Source organism: Grammomys surdaster, unplaced genomic scaffold (genome assembly GCF_004785775.1).
Source record: "Grammomys surdaster isolate TR1022 unplaced genomic scaffold, NIH_TR_1.0 194, whole genome shotgun sequence".
In the NCBI taxonomy this organism is placed as follows: domain Eukaryota; kingdom Metazoa; phylum Chordata; class Mammalia; order Rodentia; family Muridae; genus Grammomys; species Grammomys surdaster.
In genome coordinates, this window is record NW_021604639.1 from 4,534,434 (window position 1) to 4,550,559 (window position 16,126).

General features: G+C 42.1%; 1 protein-coding gene across 1 annotated transcript in view; it reads left to right on the top strand.

The window, feature by feature from the left end:
- Window positions 1-16,126, top strand: part of Ryr2 (ryanodine receptor 2) — a 424,465-nt gene that overhangs the window by 159,608 nt on the left and 248,731 nt on the right. Inside the window, exon 18 of the mRNA XM_028769855.1 lies at window positions 8,906-9,001. Coding sequence (XP_028625688.1) covers window positions 8,906-9,001 — 96 coding nt within the window. The remainder of the gene's footprint in view (window positions 1-8,905; window positions 9,002-16,126) is intronic.

Genomic DNA, 16,126 nt, shown 5'->3' on the forward strand with positions numbered 1-16,126 from the left:
GACAGTGCTAAAGTACAGTGCTTGTCTAAGTTCTCAAGGAGCTTAGCGTGATGTGGGGGAAGACGGACAGTGAAAATCACAGAGCCAGTGAGGATGTGAGCAGCTGTTGACTGCACTACTGCCTTCGTCATCTCATAATATCATCATTAAGTATTAGTAATATGTAACTAACCAAAGACCAACGAGTAGGATCACATGAAACAGAGGTTCTCGACCCATGAGTTCCAACCCCTTTGACAAACTTCTATCTCCCAAAAAATTTACATCATTATTCATTACAGTAGCAAAATTACAGTTATGAAGTAGCAATGAAAATAATTTGATGGTTAGTGGTTACCACAACATGAGGAACTGCATTAAAAGGTCACAGTATTAGGAAGGTCAAGAACCACCGTCATATAATAAAGGACTTGTATGATAGATAATATCATTGCAAAATCCAAAAGGCTACAGAACTGGAAGAAGTAAGCCAAAGTTTCCATAAAGTCATATCCTAATTAGTTTCCTTAAAATATAGTGTTTTACATATACAAAAGAAATAATAGCTAGTCAGAAAATAAACAACAGATAGGAGTGACAGCTAACAAAAGTAAATGAAATAATACAAAATTTTACCATGGCAATAAGTGCAAGTTAAAATAATAAGTAAGAATCCTATGTGTCGACTAGATTGGCACAGAAATAACCTTGATTATATTTATCATTAGGGAAATGGTTGGATAATGTATTCTGGATTGGAGCACAAATGATAAAATTTTAACAGCCTGGCCAACCCTGCTCTGACCACATATAAAACTTTAGATCCTTGTGATCTTTTGTTCTCAAGTACTCTGCTTTAAGAAAGATATTCTATAGGTGTGTTTGTATAAATGTGAAAAGAGTATCCACTGTAGAATTGCTTGTAAATAGCATAAAATTGAAAGCAATCTTTATATCAACAGGGGATTGGCTCCAGAGCTTGTGGTATACTTATGTAGTGTAGTTCTGTAGAATCACTGAAGATTGAGATAAATCTATCATTTGGAAAACTGTGTGAGGCAGACCAAATTGTTTCTCTCTTTCTGTTTGGGAACCTGTGGTATGACATTACCTGGGAAGGAACAAGAAGGCTTACTTATGCATGGATTATGAGTCCATCTGTAAGGTTTGGAGATACCTCAGGGGGTAGAAGAGTGTACCACTCTTGCAGAAGACCCAAGTTCGTTTTCCAGAACCCATGTTGGGTGGCTGTAAACACACACACACACACACACACACTCACACTCACACACTCACTCACACACACACACACACACACACACACACACAAATAAAATCTTAATTTTAAAAAGGTCCAACTATATAAAATTAGAGAGAGAGATGTACAAGGAATTTTTTGGGTCCAGTAGACATTCGATAAGAATATGTGGAAAAGTGTTACTTGCTGTCTCTTGGCTTTTGAATTTTGGCTCCTGTTTCTTTCTACTTCTGGGACACATTTATTCCTAATCTGTTGCCATGTACACCTGTTATAATTGACAAAAGTGGTAACAATGCAACTTAAATATGTGGTGGGGAAAGGAAAAAAACTATATATTGGTTTCAGTTTAATTTTTAAAAACCCCAGAACATTTATATATCAGTGAAAATGAGAGTCTTTCCTCTTGTACATAAGATAGTTTATATGGTTTAGAGGTGTTTTAGGGGATAGAATTATGAGAAGTTTTAGGTTTACAATGTTCCTTTGGTTTATTTTCATTCTCAGTGTTATTCTGGTGACCACTGATTTCATGACCAGGAAAACATTTCAGAAGTGAAAACATAGATTACATTTTGACTTTCAGAAACTTCAAAGCTAATAACCAGGAGTTTCCATTGATTCCAGACTTATCCCATGTGAGTTTATATTTCAGTTTAGAAGAGTTTCTGTTCTGCCATAGTCTTAGAGTTCTGTAATATATTTTTTTTATGTCACAGACCTATGTAGCCCATTTTCAGGCCTCAAAAGATTTACTTTAAATATCAACTTCAATTCATGATGGGTAGCATGCTTGTGTGGCCTGTGTAAGGGCCTGGATCCTATGCCCAGAGTGCACACACACACACACACACACACACACACACACAGAGAGAGAGAGAGAGAAGGGGGGGAGGGAGGGAGGGAGGGAGGGAGGGAGGGAGAGAGAGAGAGAGAGAGAGAGAGAGAGAGAGAGAGAGAGAGAGAGGATAAAACACGGACAGAATAAAAACCAATCCCAAGTATAAGTAGATGGACAGTGGCTCCTCTCCTAGACTTATTCCTGCTGTTGCTGCTCTTCTTTGGGGTCCTTGTCATACAGAGCAAACAGGGAAGGCAGAGTGATAATCTGTAACCATTTGGTGCTTGACATCAGCTTTTCGAGGCTGGGTCTTAGGTAGAGATTGATGAAGGTGGATTTATGAACTGCCATTGGGAAGACATCAGCAAGGCACAGACATCCTGTATCTGGAGTTGGAGGAGCATCACTGTGGCCCTCTTTCATACATCTTTTCTGACATCCACATAATTAATCTGTGGGATGCAGACAAGGCGGCATGGCTTTCTAAGGATATCTGAGAAATGGCCCTTGGGCAAGCTATGAATACTCATTTGCTGAAGACTTGAAGCTTAAAACAAACAGAGCAGGATGCCACTCTTTCTTGTTTATCAGAAGTGACCAGTTTCTGAATCCTTGAAGAGTTGGGAAGGTGAAGGCTTAGTTCCCAGTGCAGCATAGTAGATGGACTTTTGGGATCTGTCTGGGCTATGGGGCTCTGACCTACTCAGTGGATTTCAAATGGAATCATAATTTGTGATATATTATAAACAGTTCTTTTAGGGAAAAGACCCAATAGAATGAGTGAATCTTGAAAGGGGATTATTAGACTGGCTCACACAATACAGGTTGAGATATCCAACAATGGCTGCCTCACACTGGAGATTCCAAAAACCCAATATCTGCTTAGTTCACGAGGCTGAATACACTGGGAGTCCCAAACTGGGGCTGAAGGGTCCCCAGAGTGCTGCTGGTCTTCAGTGTCTATTGGAAGTCAGAAGATACTTGGTTCTGATAGCAGGAAAGGGAAATTCCCCAGTTATCTGAGCCAACACTGGAAAATGCTACCCATGTTTAGGGTGAGTCTTCTTAACTTCAGGTAACGTGATTAAGAGAATCCCTCACAGGTGTCCCCAGCAGCTTGCCTTGTAGCTCATTTCAGATCCAGCTAAGCTGAAAAGATTAACCACAACAAGGGCATCATTTAAGGTAGTAGAAGCTATGAGATGAGGCCCTTGTGGAAAATGGTCCAACAGAACTGTGTCCTGGGCGGGGGGAAGGGTATACTTTGCCTTTAGCCCCTCCTCCTTTCTCTCTGCTTCCTGGCTTCTATTGGGAGAACAGCTTTCCTGGGCCATGCTCGCGGGAATTCGACGAGACCCTAGGGAAGAGGGCGAAAGAGCGAAGGGACAAGAGACACAAAGAATGCGAGCAAGTCTGGGTTTTGATTAAGCTCTGAAACTTTAATTTCTGGGGAAGTTTGGGTGAGGGTCATTGCTTAGGGCTATCCCACTATTGAATCGTATTGCCTTAGACCATTCCACTGTCGTAACTGGCTCTTAGGAAATGCCAGACGTTCTTTAAGTTCCTGGGACCTGAGACTAGGTATCCCAGAACAGCAAGATAATTTCCTGGGTTTGGCTCCTGGCAGACCTGGAAAGGCAATACACTTTAAATCAAAGCATGCTGCTTTCCCTGTTTTTCTCTTGCCATAGTCTCATCTTCATGAAGTAGGAATTTGTCACAGACTTTGTGTTATTTGCAACATTTAGATTTTGCCTTTCTGAATATGGTTGAACACATGTGGGGCTCTACTCTTTTAAGGTTTTGCTTATTTATTATTTATCTTGTTATATGTGTCTACACACATGCATTGCATGCATATTATAGCTAGCAAGTGGAAGTTAGAGAACATTTTGTAGAAGTTGGTCTCAGATCAAACTTAGGGGTCTGGCTTGGCAGCAAGCACTTCTATCTACCTGCTGAGCCATCACTCTGGCATGAGGCCACTAACTCTTGACACTTTCAGAAGGCTGGACAATTGAGCAAGAAGGCACAGAGCCTGGTGCATGCCCATAGGTTCTGGAAGCCATTAGATGGCCCTGTGTTTGTAACCCAAACATGACTTGGATGTCGTCTTTCTATGCAGCTTTTTCCCCAGAAGGCTGTTCCTGATCTGTTGTGGATGGTGAGGGAGATTAAACTATCAGTACTTGGTTATATGGCTGTGTACTCTTACTTAGTGCAGGAGGTCAAGGCTGATATCCTTGGGGACCTGGAGGTAGCTGAGAACCATTTTTTCTTGCCAGCACATTGGAACTTCCTAGCAGAGCCTGTCTGTCTTACAGTTCCTGTGATGAGGAGACAGCTACCTTCATCTGGGTGGCTCTTCACTGTCCCCTCCTTGGCTGTGTGCACCTAGTGACACAAGCCCAGCCTCTTTTCCTTAAAGTCATCTTGCTGCTTTGGTATTTCCACTCAGTAGACACAGGGCAAGTCCTCTGGGCCACTTCATCCTTGTGATTCAGAGAGAGAACCTGGTATTCTCAGAATACCACATCTTTGCTTCCGTGGGTACTTATTTCACTCCAGCATCTTGGGCAGGAATCACCCAGCTGTAGTTATCAAGCTCCCCATCCTCAGTGACACTGTCCGAATTTCTCCAAGAGTTTCTTAAATTCTTCAACTCCAGGTTTTAGTGGCTCTCAGAGTGTCTTCGTAGTAACCTAAACATTCCTAAACCTTTCAGAGGCTGCTTCTCTTGGCCCCCACTACCTCTGCTGTGGAAAGCTTGTTGGCTGTGCATTTGCAGATTGTGAGTGTGAGAAGCTAGTGAGATGTCTTCTGACTCTGGGCTGCTTCCCAGCACCATCCCGGTGCAGCACCTTTCCAGTGCAGCGTATGGGATGCATCAAGTCCTCAGTGCTGGCTGAATAGAGCAGAAGAGTAAGAGAGTTTCCTGGCCTGATGGTGAAGTGTCAATCCATTCGTAATTCTCTAAGCTTGTCATTCTTTTGGGAAAGTCTCAGTCAAAGCTTAAAGACATGTGAGTATGAAGACAGGATGTCACAATACTATCACAGAGCTCATCAGTGCATGGTAGTCATGTCTTCATAAGCAGTTGAAAATGTGTCTGATACATCTAGCTTCCCAGACATTATTGTTTAGCATAGCGTTTCTTAAAGTGCTCAGAGCCAGACTGATATTATCCCACAAATAGATACAACCATCGAGTGTAAAGCCTATTTAAAAGGAAGGATTGCAATTATAAATAAATAAATAAATTAAATATCCAATAAAATTTATTTAAAAAGGAAGGGTTGCTCATGTAATGTATTAAAGACTTATGTCCCCAAAATGCTGTTAATATAATATATTGTTGAGCATCAGTCATTGGCCCTCATGATGACTTGGTAGACTGGAACTAATTACCCAGCACTACAAGAAAACACTGAATGATATATCCATAGCCCAGAAACTGAGTTCAAAATCCAAAGCACTGCTTCTATGAAATTCACGTTACTTTTTCTTTAAGTGAAAAAGACTTCAGTCAGTTTGGCTATTTTAAATTGGGACTCACGTGAGCTAAGAAATGAATAGCTGAATACTCGTATATGGTAGTTACTTCTCTGTCCTGGGATAAAATGCCATGCATGACCAGGATAACTTACAGAAGAAAGGGTTTATTGGGGCCCATGATTCCAGAGGGCCAATAAGCATCATCCCTGCAGGGAGACATGGCAGGAAGTTGCAGGTATGAGTACTGGAGCAGGATGATGAGAATATCCATCTTGAACTGCAGTCATGAAACTGAGACACTCAAGTAAAATGAATGAGTCTTTAAGCTTTCAAAGCCCACCTTTGGTGACATACTTCCTCCAACAAGGCCACCTCTCCCAAACCTTCTCTAACTCCACCACCAGCAGGAGCCTGAGCATTCACACACATGACCTGATAGGGATGTTTTTATTTTGTTATTACATGTATTTACTATTTGTGTATATCCATGTGGGCTCATGTGCCACAGTGCACATATGGAACTCAGAGGGCCACTCTGACTTCTCCTTCTGCTATGTGAGTCCCTGAGATTGACTCATCCGGCTCAACAAGAAATACCTCTACCCACTGAGCTATCTCACCAGCACATAATAATGTTTAAAATTAATTTTCAATAATGATGTTGAGTATGGTGATATCTGCTTATAAACCCAGCACCTGGAAGGCTAAGGATAGATAATTATGGTGAATTAGAAGCTAGCAACAAGTGACAATACCTTCAGGGTGACATAGCCTGACCTCCTACAGACACAGGCATAGGCACAGGCACAAGACACAAGATACAAGACACAAGACACAGACACAAGATGACACAGACACAGAAAGCTAATAACCCTCACTTTCACATTCTGACTAGATAAAAGTTTAAAGAGTTTTAATTATTCAACATTGATAAAAATTAGTTCCGTGAATTTGCATTTGCTTCCTAAGAGCATACTTGGACTGTTTTTATTGTACATAAGATGAATTACAGTTATTTAAGCACTGGATATTCTTTTTATGTACACTAGCAACCAGTTACTCATTTGTGTAGCTGAGAAATCTCTACTTTTGTAAGCTTTCTGCATTGTGAAGAGGTTTAATAAGGCAGAATATTATATCTAAAAGAACATAAAATCCAGCACAGGAAGACATACAAGACACATATTTTATTTTCCTTACATTCACAGGGCCACATATTGTAGGGGTGATACTTTGAAAATGGCACCCGGTCCAGCTTGTTCCTGGACAGCCACCATGTTCCCACTGCTCTGATTGGGGCTCCAGATAGCTAGATGCACAGGCCCTGGAATCCATGAGGCACCAACGTGGTGGCTGGCTCTTCCAATCCACCATGCTGTCCACAATGCTTGGCTGAGCCCAGACCATTCCCACTATGCCCGTGGTAGAATATTCTACCCGGTAGAATAAAGACTTTTAATGCTTAAAGATATCCAGTAGATTTATGTATTTGGAAATGCTCAATAAAGAAGATGTCCTTACAATTAGAATTGTTGCCCAATTATCTAACCTAGATATTATAACTGCCTTAGACTGCTAGAGACACACGTATATCTGCAGTCATCTTCTCTCCTCCTCCACCTCCTTCTCTCTCCTCCCCTTCCTCACTCCACCTACCTTTCATACTTCCCAATGACTGAGCTTTATTGCAAATGTATCGGGAAATTATCCCACTACAACACATGGCCCAATACTCTGATGTCAAATATTCTTCAGTAATGGAGGGAAAATGGCATTTGTGGAGGATGAAAGCCTTGGGGTCAGTGAGGCAGCAGTTAAAGCATGCTGCTGGTGTTGTGTTTTCCTAGCACTGGGGAAGAGTTTCGTCTTGTGTTCTATATTGTAGTGTTCTGCTCACATTAAACTTACACTGCTGTACTTGGAGACAAGAATGGTCATCAGATGAAGACTAGCTTGATGAACAGGGATGCCGTCAAAATGTAACTTTATGGATTTATTTTCTTTTTTACATTTTATTTGTGTGCATTGTGTGTTGTGGGTGGGAGAGGCAGAGACATGCCAAGGTTCACATGCGGAGGACAGAGGACTACTTGCAAGACATCATTCCTTCCACCATATATGGGTCTTGAGGATCTGAGGTTGGCAAGCTTGTCGGCACACACCTGTCCTCAGGCCCTGTCACTACATGTACTTCCTTTATCCTGTTTCTGAGGCTCCTAAGTCTCTCTTTAGCCAGAGGGAGAAAATCTTCCTGTCCTTTTGTGTATTTCTCTTTTTCTGTCAGAGCAGGAATCAGTTTTATTTGCTGGCTTACTTTGGAAGGAGACGTGAAGGGCATCTTCACTGTGGCTTGCACAGGCTAACTGTAGGCTTTTCATCCTCCTGTTCTTAAGTAGTAGGTTCCAGGCCAGAGCCTCAGACTCTGGCTCTCTAGTCTACCTCCTAGTGTGAGCAGACTGCGAATGACTTTCCCTCGCATACATATTCTCTGCCTTTAAATATGCTATTCACAAATCTCACACATGCACACCTGTGCACATTTACACTGTTTCTGAACAGTCTGAAAGGTGTAAGCAGAGAACTTTTGTGGGGGAAAAAAATACTAGTTTGCTGTCACAGAACTGAATCTGCTGAGTTTTAATGGAGAAAATGGAATTTTTCTTTTGAGTATACAATCTGGGTCATTTCAGAATTTTATGTGAGATATCACAAAGCTAGGCAAAGTTAAAATAGGTTCCTCTAAACCTGTTTTTATATGATCGGGGATCCCTAAATGATGAGAGGTACACATTAGCAATCGGCCCTGTCATTTTCTCCACCATGATTCATTTAGTTGCACCCCCAACACACCTGTTAGAATCATAGCTGCTAGCTGCATATGTCCTTTTATTTTGTCTCAGGAAATCTGATATGCTCTTAACTCCTTAGGAGTATAGGTGTGAAAATCGGGCTCTGGAGATATCAAATAGTTCAGTCTGATGACTAATTAAAAGCGATGTGTGCTAGAATCCAAGAGGGGAGACTTCCAGAGAGCGGGTTCCTGTCGCTCTTCATTATCACCTCCTGGTGTGAATCCCTGCTTTCCGGAATTGTTTGCCTTCTAATGAGAAGTTTTCAGCCCCCTCCTGGAGAAGCCATGACATGAAAAACAAAAACAAAAACACCACAAAACTCAATTTCATGTGTATGGGTATGTTTGTAGTTGCATTTGCATATGGTTTAGATGAGATTCAGAGGTGCTTTCTTCTCTCTCTTATTTCATCATGCCTCATGTGACCTTACCTTTGTCCCTGAACTTGAAAATCACATTAATTCGAGTTCTTCTTTTGCAGCGGCTCTAATTAGAGGAAATCGTAAAAACTGTGCTCAATTTTCTGGCTCCCTCGACTGGCTGATCAGCAGACTGGAGAGACTGGAAGCATCCTCTGGTATGTTCCTAGTTTTCTCCTTGATGTGTACAGTTGTGTGTGTGTGTGTGTTTACTTTAAGACAAAAGAAACTTGCAAGTTCAGTGTTACGGGTTTTCTTTTGAATTGGTTGATTTTTTTTTTTTTAATTTATATGGTGTCACTGCCGTTTTGAGCTGGTCCTAAACAGTCTTGATATAACAATAGCGATCCTGAAAGAAGAGAGTCCATTCTAGAGCCACGGATGACTGAGAGTGGCCTGAGAGCACAGATTTAGGTTAGCCCAACTCTACATCCCAATGTAGAAGTGGATTCTCAAAGTTTGTATAGTACCAGAACAAAGAGAGCCATGGATCAGGGCGTTTTCCAACTGCTTCAGTGGAAACATGGAGTAGATGAGTTAACCTCAGAGCAAGGAAAGCTCGGGGGAGGGGGAGGGGGAAAGGGAGAGGGAGAGGGAGAGGGAGAGAGAGAGAGAGGAGTAGAAGTTGGTCGTGAACACATGGAGAGAGAAGGGGGAGAGGAATGGGGAGAGAAGGGACAGAGAGGGATGAGGGTAAGAGAGTGGAAGAGAGGAGGGGCTAAACAGCTCCTTTAATGCTGAGTCAGGCATACCTAGCTGTTGCTAGGTAACTGTGGGGTGGAGCCTAGAAGGAATGCTAATACAAGGGATTTGTTAATTTGTTGTGAGAGGTTTTATCTGTAAAACAGATACAGGGATGTCAAGTCAGACTGAGACATGCAAGCGATGGCTAGTAAGGATGCTGAAGATAGCACAAGATAAATCATAATTAAGGTCTGGACCTGCACCATTCCAACTCTTCCACCATCTCTGACATCCCAGGAAGTTATTCAGCCTTGCTGAAGGGCCAGTGGGAGGCATAGCATTTTTACAGAGAACATTGGTTCACAGCTGAGATCTCCACAAAATCTTCTCTTTTTACAGTTACAAAATAAGGCTAGTGATACAGTTCTGAAGTCAACTAAAGAGCTTGAAGTCTTCGTCCTCCTCAAACCGATGATTCCTGATACACTCAATAAAACAACAAAAAACTTTAGATTTTAGGATTCTTACTTTTTCCTTTGTATTCAAAAGACTTGTAGATGCAAGGATGTTTAGGTAAATGTAAGAACTTCATTTCCAAAATGATACAGTATATTTAAAGAGGTTTCATAAACAGTTGAAGATTCTCCATAAAATATGACTTTTGTTTCAGGCCGGAATCTGAAAATCTCTTAGCTTTGACCAGTGTCTCCCTATCCTCCCTGCCCCCAGACTCTGATAAAACTGTCCTTTCTGCTCCAGGGAAACGAGCTGGGATCTAAGGGGTTAACTCTCACTGTCTGTTCTTTAAACAGTGCACATTTAAACCACGACTATGCACATCCGTGCCTTGTAGGCCAGAGCTCACGGAAAAGACGGCAGCTTGGCATGAGCAAGTATGGTGGGTGGAGATGAGATGTTTCTCATCTCCAGGGGTTCTCAACCTTCTTAAGATTGTGACCCTTTCATACAGTTCCTCCTGCTGTGGTGACCCCCCACCATAAAATTATTTCATCTCTACTCCATAACTGTAATTTTGTTACTGTAAGGAATCTCAGTGTAAATATCTGATGTGCAAGATATCCGATATTCAACCCCCAAAGGGGTCACAACCCACAGGTGAGAACGGCTGCTTTAGGTGACCTCAGCTCTGGCAGTGCTGTTTGTGGGGATGAGTCAGATAAAGAAGGCAGCCTATTAGTCAGGGGCAGGGTGGGCTTCTGCTGCGTTGTCCTTTGAACACTGTGAACCTGCACAGCTTTGCAGTGATGGAAGAATTCTCACTTGGGAAGCCTGCCAACTCCCCCCCAGTGCAGAACCAGTGCAACAGTGCTTAGGGGTGGGCTTTAGATGCCAGAGCTGTGAAATGAGGGTTCAGTTCCTGGATACAGGATGCTTCAAATATCCTAAGTTATCTGTGGACACTGGATGCTTTAAGTACCCCGAGTTATCATAGTTAATGATTTCTTGAAGTTTTGAAACTCTTCATATTCTAGAGACATTACTTGTACCACTTTGTATAAGAGCCTCTCAGCCTCTGGTGCCCTATGAAGTCTTCCTCCTTGATACATGGTTAGATGTGACATGTTGAGTCAAAAAGAGACAAGGTTCTTGAGAATCACTATTGTTGAGTAGATGCCCTTACACTCATTTTCTTTCTCCACAAAATACTAAGTTGCAACTAGGATGGGAAGGAGAGAGAGAGAAAGGGAGAGAACAGAGGCATAGCTGAATAGTCTCTACTTCATTTGGAAGGCTTCTTGTATTTTGTTGTGTAGCAAGTGAGGGAATCCCTCAAAGGAAACTCCAAATGAAACAGAGCCTTTTTTAAAATGGGCTGGGGGTGGAGAGAGAGTAAAAGAAATATTCAATGCTACTATGTTTCCTGACATCTTTGTCTTCTTCAGAGTGTTTTTCTTAAAGCAGGTGAAGAAGTGGGAAGGCAAATTACATTTTTAGAAAATGGTTCTTACAATGAAAGAGTTCTCCAGCTGTTTTAAAGTCAGGGATAAATGGTGCCCTGCCTCACGATGTGTAGCTGAGTGGTTCTACAATCATTTTCCATGGTTACTTGAAAACCATTGTTCACTTCTAGCTGTAGTGCTAAGGATGAAGGGATAGCAAGGCTTGCTGGATTCTGGCTTTCAGGTGGGGATGTTTCCTGATTGGCTCAGTCATGGATGTCACCCGAGACTATTCAATGGTTGATGGGCCATGGCTTTTAGAATGTTCTTTGTTACTCATTAAGACTTCAAGTTCTCAATGGGCAGAAGTTTTCTATGTAGAGTTATTATAATTGCATAGTTTCTACTTCTACCTTAGTGGTATCTTTCCTGTTTATTTTATGGTGGTTCTTTCTCTTTTATGGAGGGTTTTAGAAAGAAAATATGTTTGTTTACTGTATTGCAGAGGACAGTTGGGTGAGCACAGTAGCAAATGTGCCATCTGCAGTCTACTTGATTCTTGAGGTAACAGATACCTGATTGCATGGCCTGAAAACCTTTCTTGTTCTGTCTCAGTTTTTTCTTCAAGACCTATTAATGAAGTGCCTGAGACGCCTTATCTATTTAAACATTGAGGAGAGGATGAGACTCTGAGAACTATGGGTACTGCCATACCCCCAGATCTGCTAGTGTGGCAGGAACCACTGGATGTGGGCACTGCACTCAGAAACTACAGCAGCTGTGGCTTCCTGCACAAGACTAGCACAAGATCAAGCCAGCCCAAATTCTGGCATAGAAAGGGAATGTGCTGCCTGGGCCCCACTGCTTATCAAAGGAGTTATTGACAGTTGACAGGAATGGTTGTCCCTTTCCCAGCAGCTGGCTGCTGCTTGCTTTCTTGCTTTTCTTCTTCCTTCCTTCCTTCCTTCCTTCCTTCCTTCCTTCCTTCCTTCCTTCCTTCCTTCCCTCCTTCCCTCCCTCCCTCCCTCCCTCTCTCCCTCCCTCCCTCCCTCCCTCCCTCCTTCCTTCCTTTGGATTTCCCATGTACCCATAGATGCCCCCACACGTCTGTCCACGGTCAGACATGAAGTCAGGAGAGGACTGTGTTGGAATGGATGTGGTGAGCTGGAGAGGAAATGGTTGTGGACATGATAATGTATGAAACTGTCAAGACTAAGAACTTGATCCGACAGGCAGTTTCGGGAACTGTATTTCACATACATCTCAGGGTTTTCAGAGCAGTAAGAACCAATGAATAGCTGAGGGTAAGTGGTCGCCTGAACCCTATCTTTGTCACCAACAAGAAAAGTCAAAAGTTTGATGACTGACTTCATGTATTGGGTCACAGCCAGAATGCAGTGTCTTGCACACTTTAATCAATGTCTACTAGAGGAAAGAAGACCTTGTACCCTTTTATCCATGGCATGCTGTCAGTATTCCATGTGAAAAGTTATTTAGTCGATTGTATAAAATAGCCTTTAGGCTGGCAGCATGACTCCACAGGTAGAGGTACTTATACTAGGCCTGATGACCTGACCCACACAGTGGAAGAGAACTCCCAAAGTTGTCTTCTGGCTTTTGCAACACATGTTGCAGTTCACATGTTCACTCATCACACAGTAAACAAACAAGCAAACAACAAATTAATAAGTATAATATACACTAAAATAAATCAAAGTACTCCAAGACTATGTATGTACCGTACGTGAAGCATAATGGATTTTTATGTTCAGATTTGGACTCTGTCCCTAAAATATCTCTTTATGTGTATGCCAATATAAAACAGCAATGAAGAAGCCTCCTGAATCTAAAACACTTCTGGCCCTGATGTTGTGGGCAAAGGGAGCTCATCTTGAACATGCTGTCTTCCTGAATCCTTGCCACCCTACCATCAAATTTCCATTCAACAAGGAGAAGGCGAGGCAAAGCACCTACAGGCACTTGTTTTAGGTCAAGGGAAAGGAGAGAGGGATTGAGCCTGTGTCAACACTGTGAGCTCTGGAGTAATGTCATCTTCCTTCCACATTGTGCTCAGACCCAAGAGCTCACAGAGACTAGCCTACTGGATGCACCCAGCAATAAACTAATAGAAGAAAATCAATTAAGGCCAAACAGCATAGGAACATCTGGTAGCATTTGTGATTCAGGTTACCACTGAGCATTTGATTAGCTTTTGCTCGTTGAGACCGAGGCTTATGTGACCCAAAGAAGCCTTCAACTCACTGTGTAGTGGGGGATGACCTTGAACAGTCTCCAATTCCCTAGTGCTGGTATTGGATAACAGGTGTGCACCATCACAGCTCGTTTTAAGCAGTGCTGGGGAATCAAACCCTGGGCCTCATGCCTGCTAACCAGACACTCTACCACCATATTGAGCCACATCTTCAGCCTTTGTTATCTTTAAAAGCTAAAACAATGTATCCAAATAAAAATTTGAATAATATAGAATTTCTGATATGGCCATTTGGTTGTTCGGTCACAAACTGACTAGAACTGGAGTTCCCTTTTCCTAACTGTCCTTTGGCTACTGTGGGTTCTTTGTCCTTCATAAAGCCTGGCCCCTTGAGCTGAAGGGAGCGGCTGTCAGGAGCCTAATTCGGCTGCACTGTACAGTACTGCATTGCTCTCTGTTTGTGTTTTCTGTCAGTAAGTTTACACCAGGAGTCTCACACTCACTTTCCAATTCCAAACTAGTCTGTCTCCTTGGCTCATTTGCTTCTCGGACACCTCTCCCAGAGTGAGTTCTGTCACTCTCCGCATGCATAAGAATACTATGTGCTGGCTTCCATTTTTATCTCTCCTCTGATTTTGCAAATCTGTGTTCTATTTTCAAACTTAACCTTTGTCAACTCTCCCCTCCTCAATATTACATGAGCTTCAGAAATAATGAGTTTATTTTCCTATTTGGCCTCAAAAGCATTCTGAAAAATTCAAAATATATGCAATGCTGTCTTTTATCCATTAGCCTTGAAGCCACAACTCTTGCAATCACAACTTTTAAACTTTATGAATTTGAATACTAATGTGATATATAAATATTTTCTTTCTCCATTCGTGTAAGATATAGAAACCCTACTTATGGTAACTTCCATTTGTTTTATGACTTGGTAGCAAAAAGAAAGAAAATTCCATGCAGTTCCTTTCTCTTTTTTTCCCCCTTTCTGTTTGCCAGAAGACTTAAAAATAAATTAGTCATTTATCTTATACTGAAACTCAAATCATTTCTTATTTTAGTCTTTGTGTATGCCTATGGTGTGTGTAAATGTGTGTGTGTGTGTGTGTGTGTGTGTATGTATGTGTGCAAGTATGCACATGTCATGGCATACATGTGGAGAGAGGATAGTCTCCACAGGTATTGGTTGGTCCTCGATTTCTCCCTCTGTTTGAGACGGTTGTCCTTACCATTGGCCACTGTGTATACAAGTATGGCTGACCCATGTGCTTCTAAGGATTCTCTGTCTTAATAGATTCTCTGTTTCCACCTTGGTGACAGTGCTTTGCTGTCATATTACCATTCTTCTGATTTGTAGTTTCTGCTCTTCACATCCAGCCCTAGACTTTGCTGATGCATCCAGTTGTGCTGTGAACCTTTGTGAGCCATTATTTGCTAAGTGTCTTTCATTCCTTGGTGTTTTGTTTTATTTTGTTTTGCTTTTGTTTTGTTACCAACTTCCCATAAAAAGCTAGTGCCTCAGTCTGGGCTGCTGATTCAGAATACCACAAGTCTCAGAAATGTCTTAGTGTTCTCAACCCTGGAGGGGTCAGGACAGACCCTTTGTGTTTTGTGTCTGGATCTCCTTATCATCGACAGCTCATCCTTTCCTGGGTGGCAGGGACAAGCCTTGTCCCATAGCCTTCCTCCTCTGAGAATAAATCAGCCCTCCTGATTCCTTCAGGTTTTATAGCATCCAGATAAATATTTTAGAGCCGGTGTGCCCCAAGGTCTCGAGTACAGTCCCTCAGTTTTGATTTATAGTGGGGAGCAGCCATAGCCAGTGAATGAATGCATTAGGACGGCACAATAAAACTCTGTTAGTAAAAGTAGGCATCCATGTGCTCTGCAGTAATAAATAATGGACAGGAAGAAAAGCTACCAGGATAGTGTGGGAAATCTACTAGCAATGATTTCCCATCAGCAGTGTCATGTGTTGTACAGGCACAGGATGATGATTTTGTTTTATTGCTGCAGTTTAGATGTTGGTGACAGCTGTGGACAGCTTGGGTACAATGATATCAGTGTCTCTATCTTAAGTCTTGGCTTCCTGAATTCTTGTTTTCTTTGATTTTTTTTCCTTTCATTATCATCAGGCTGTTGGACAACTGCTAAATTAGCCCCAGTGTTTGAGGTACTATATAAATTGAATATCTGTGGATATTGTAATGGATTAACTCACAGCAGAGAAGACACCCTCCATTGCCCTCATGTACACAGGACGAGAATTTGGGTCAGGTGTAGCTCCTGAGGAACTTGAGGGAATGGCTTCCTCACCCTTTTGTGAACCTGACGTCACAAGCATCTGTTCTTAGGGAGTGAATTCCACTTGACACATAAGAACTCTTCTACAGAATTTTAGAAACTTGTTCCCTATTCTGTGCCATTCTTAAAGAGATTGAGAGAGAGAGAGAGAGAGAGAGAGAGAGAGAGAGAGAGAGAGAGAG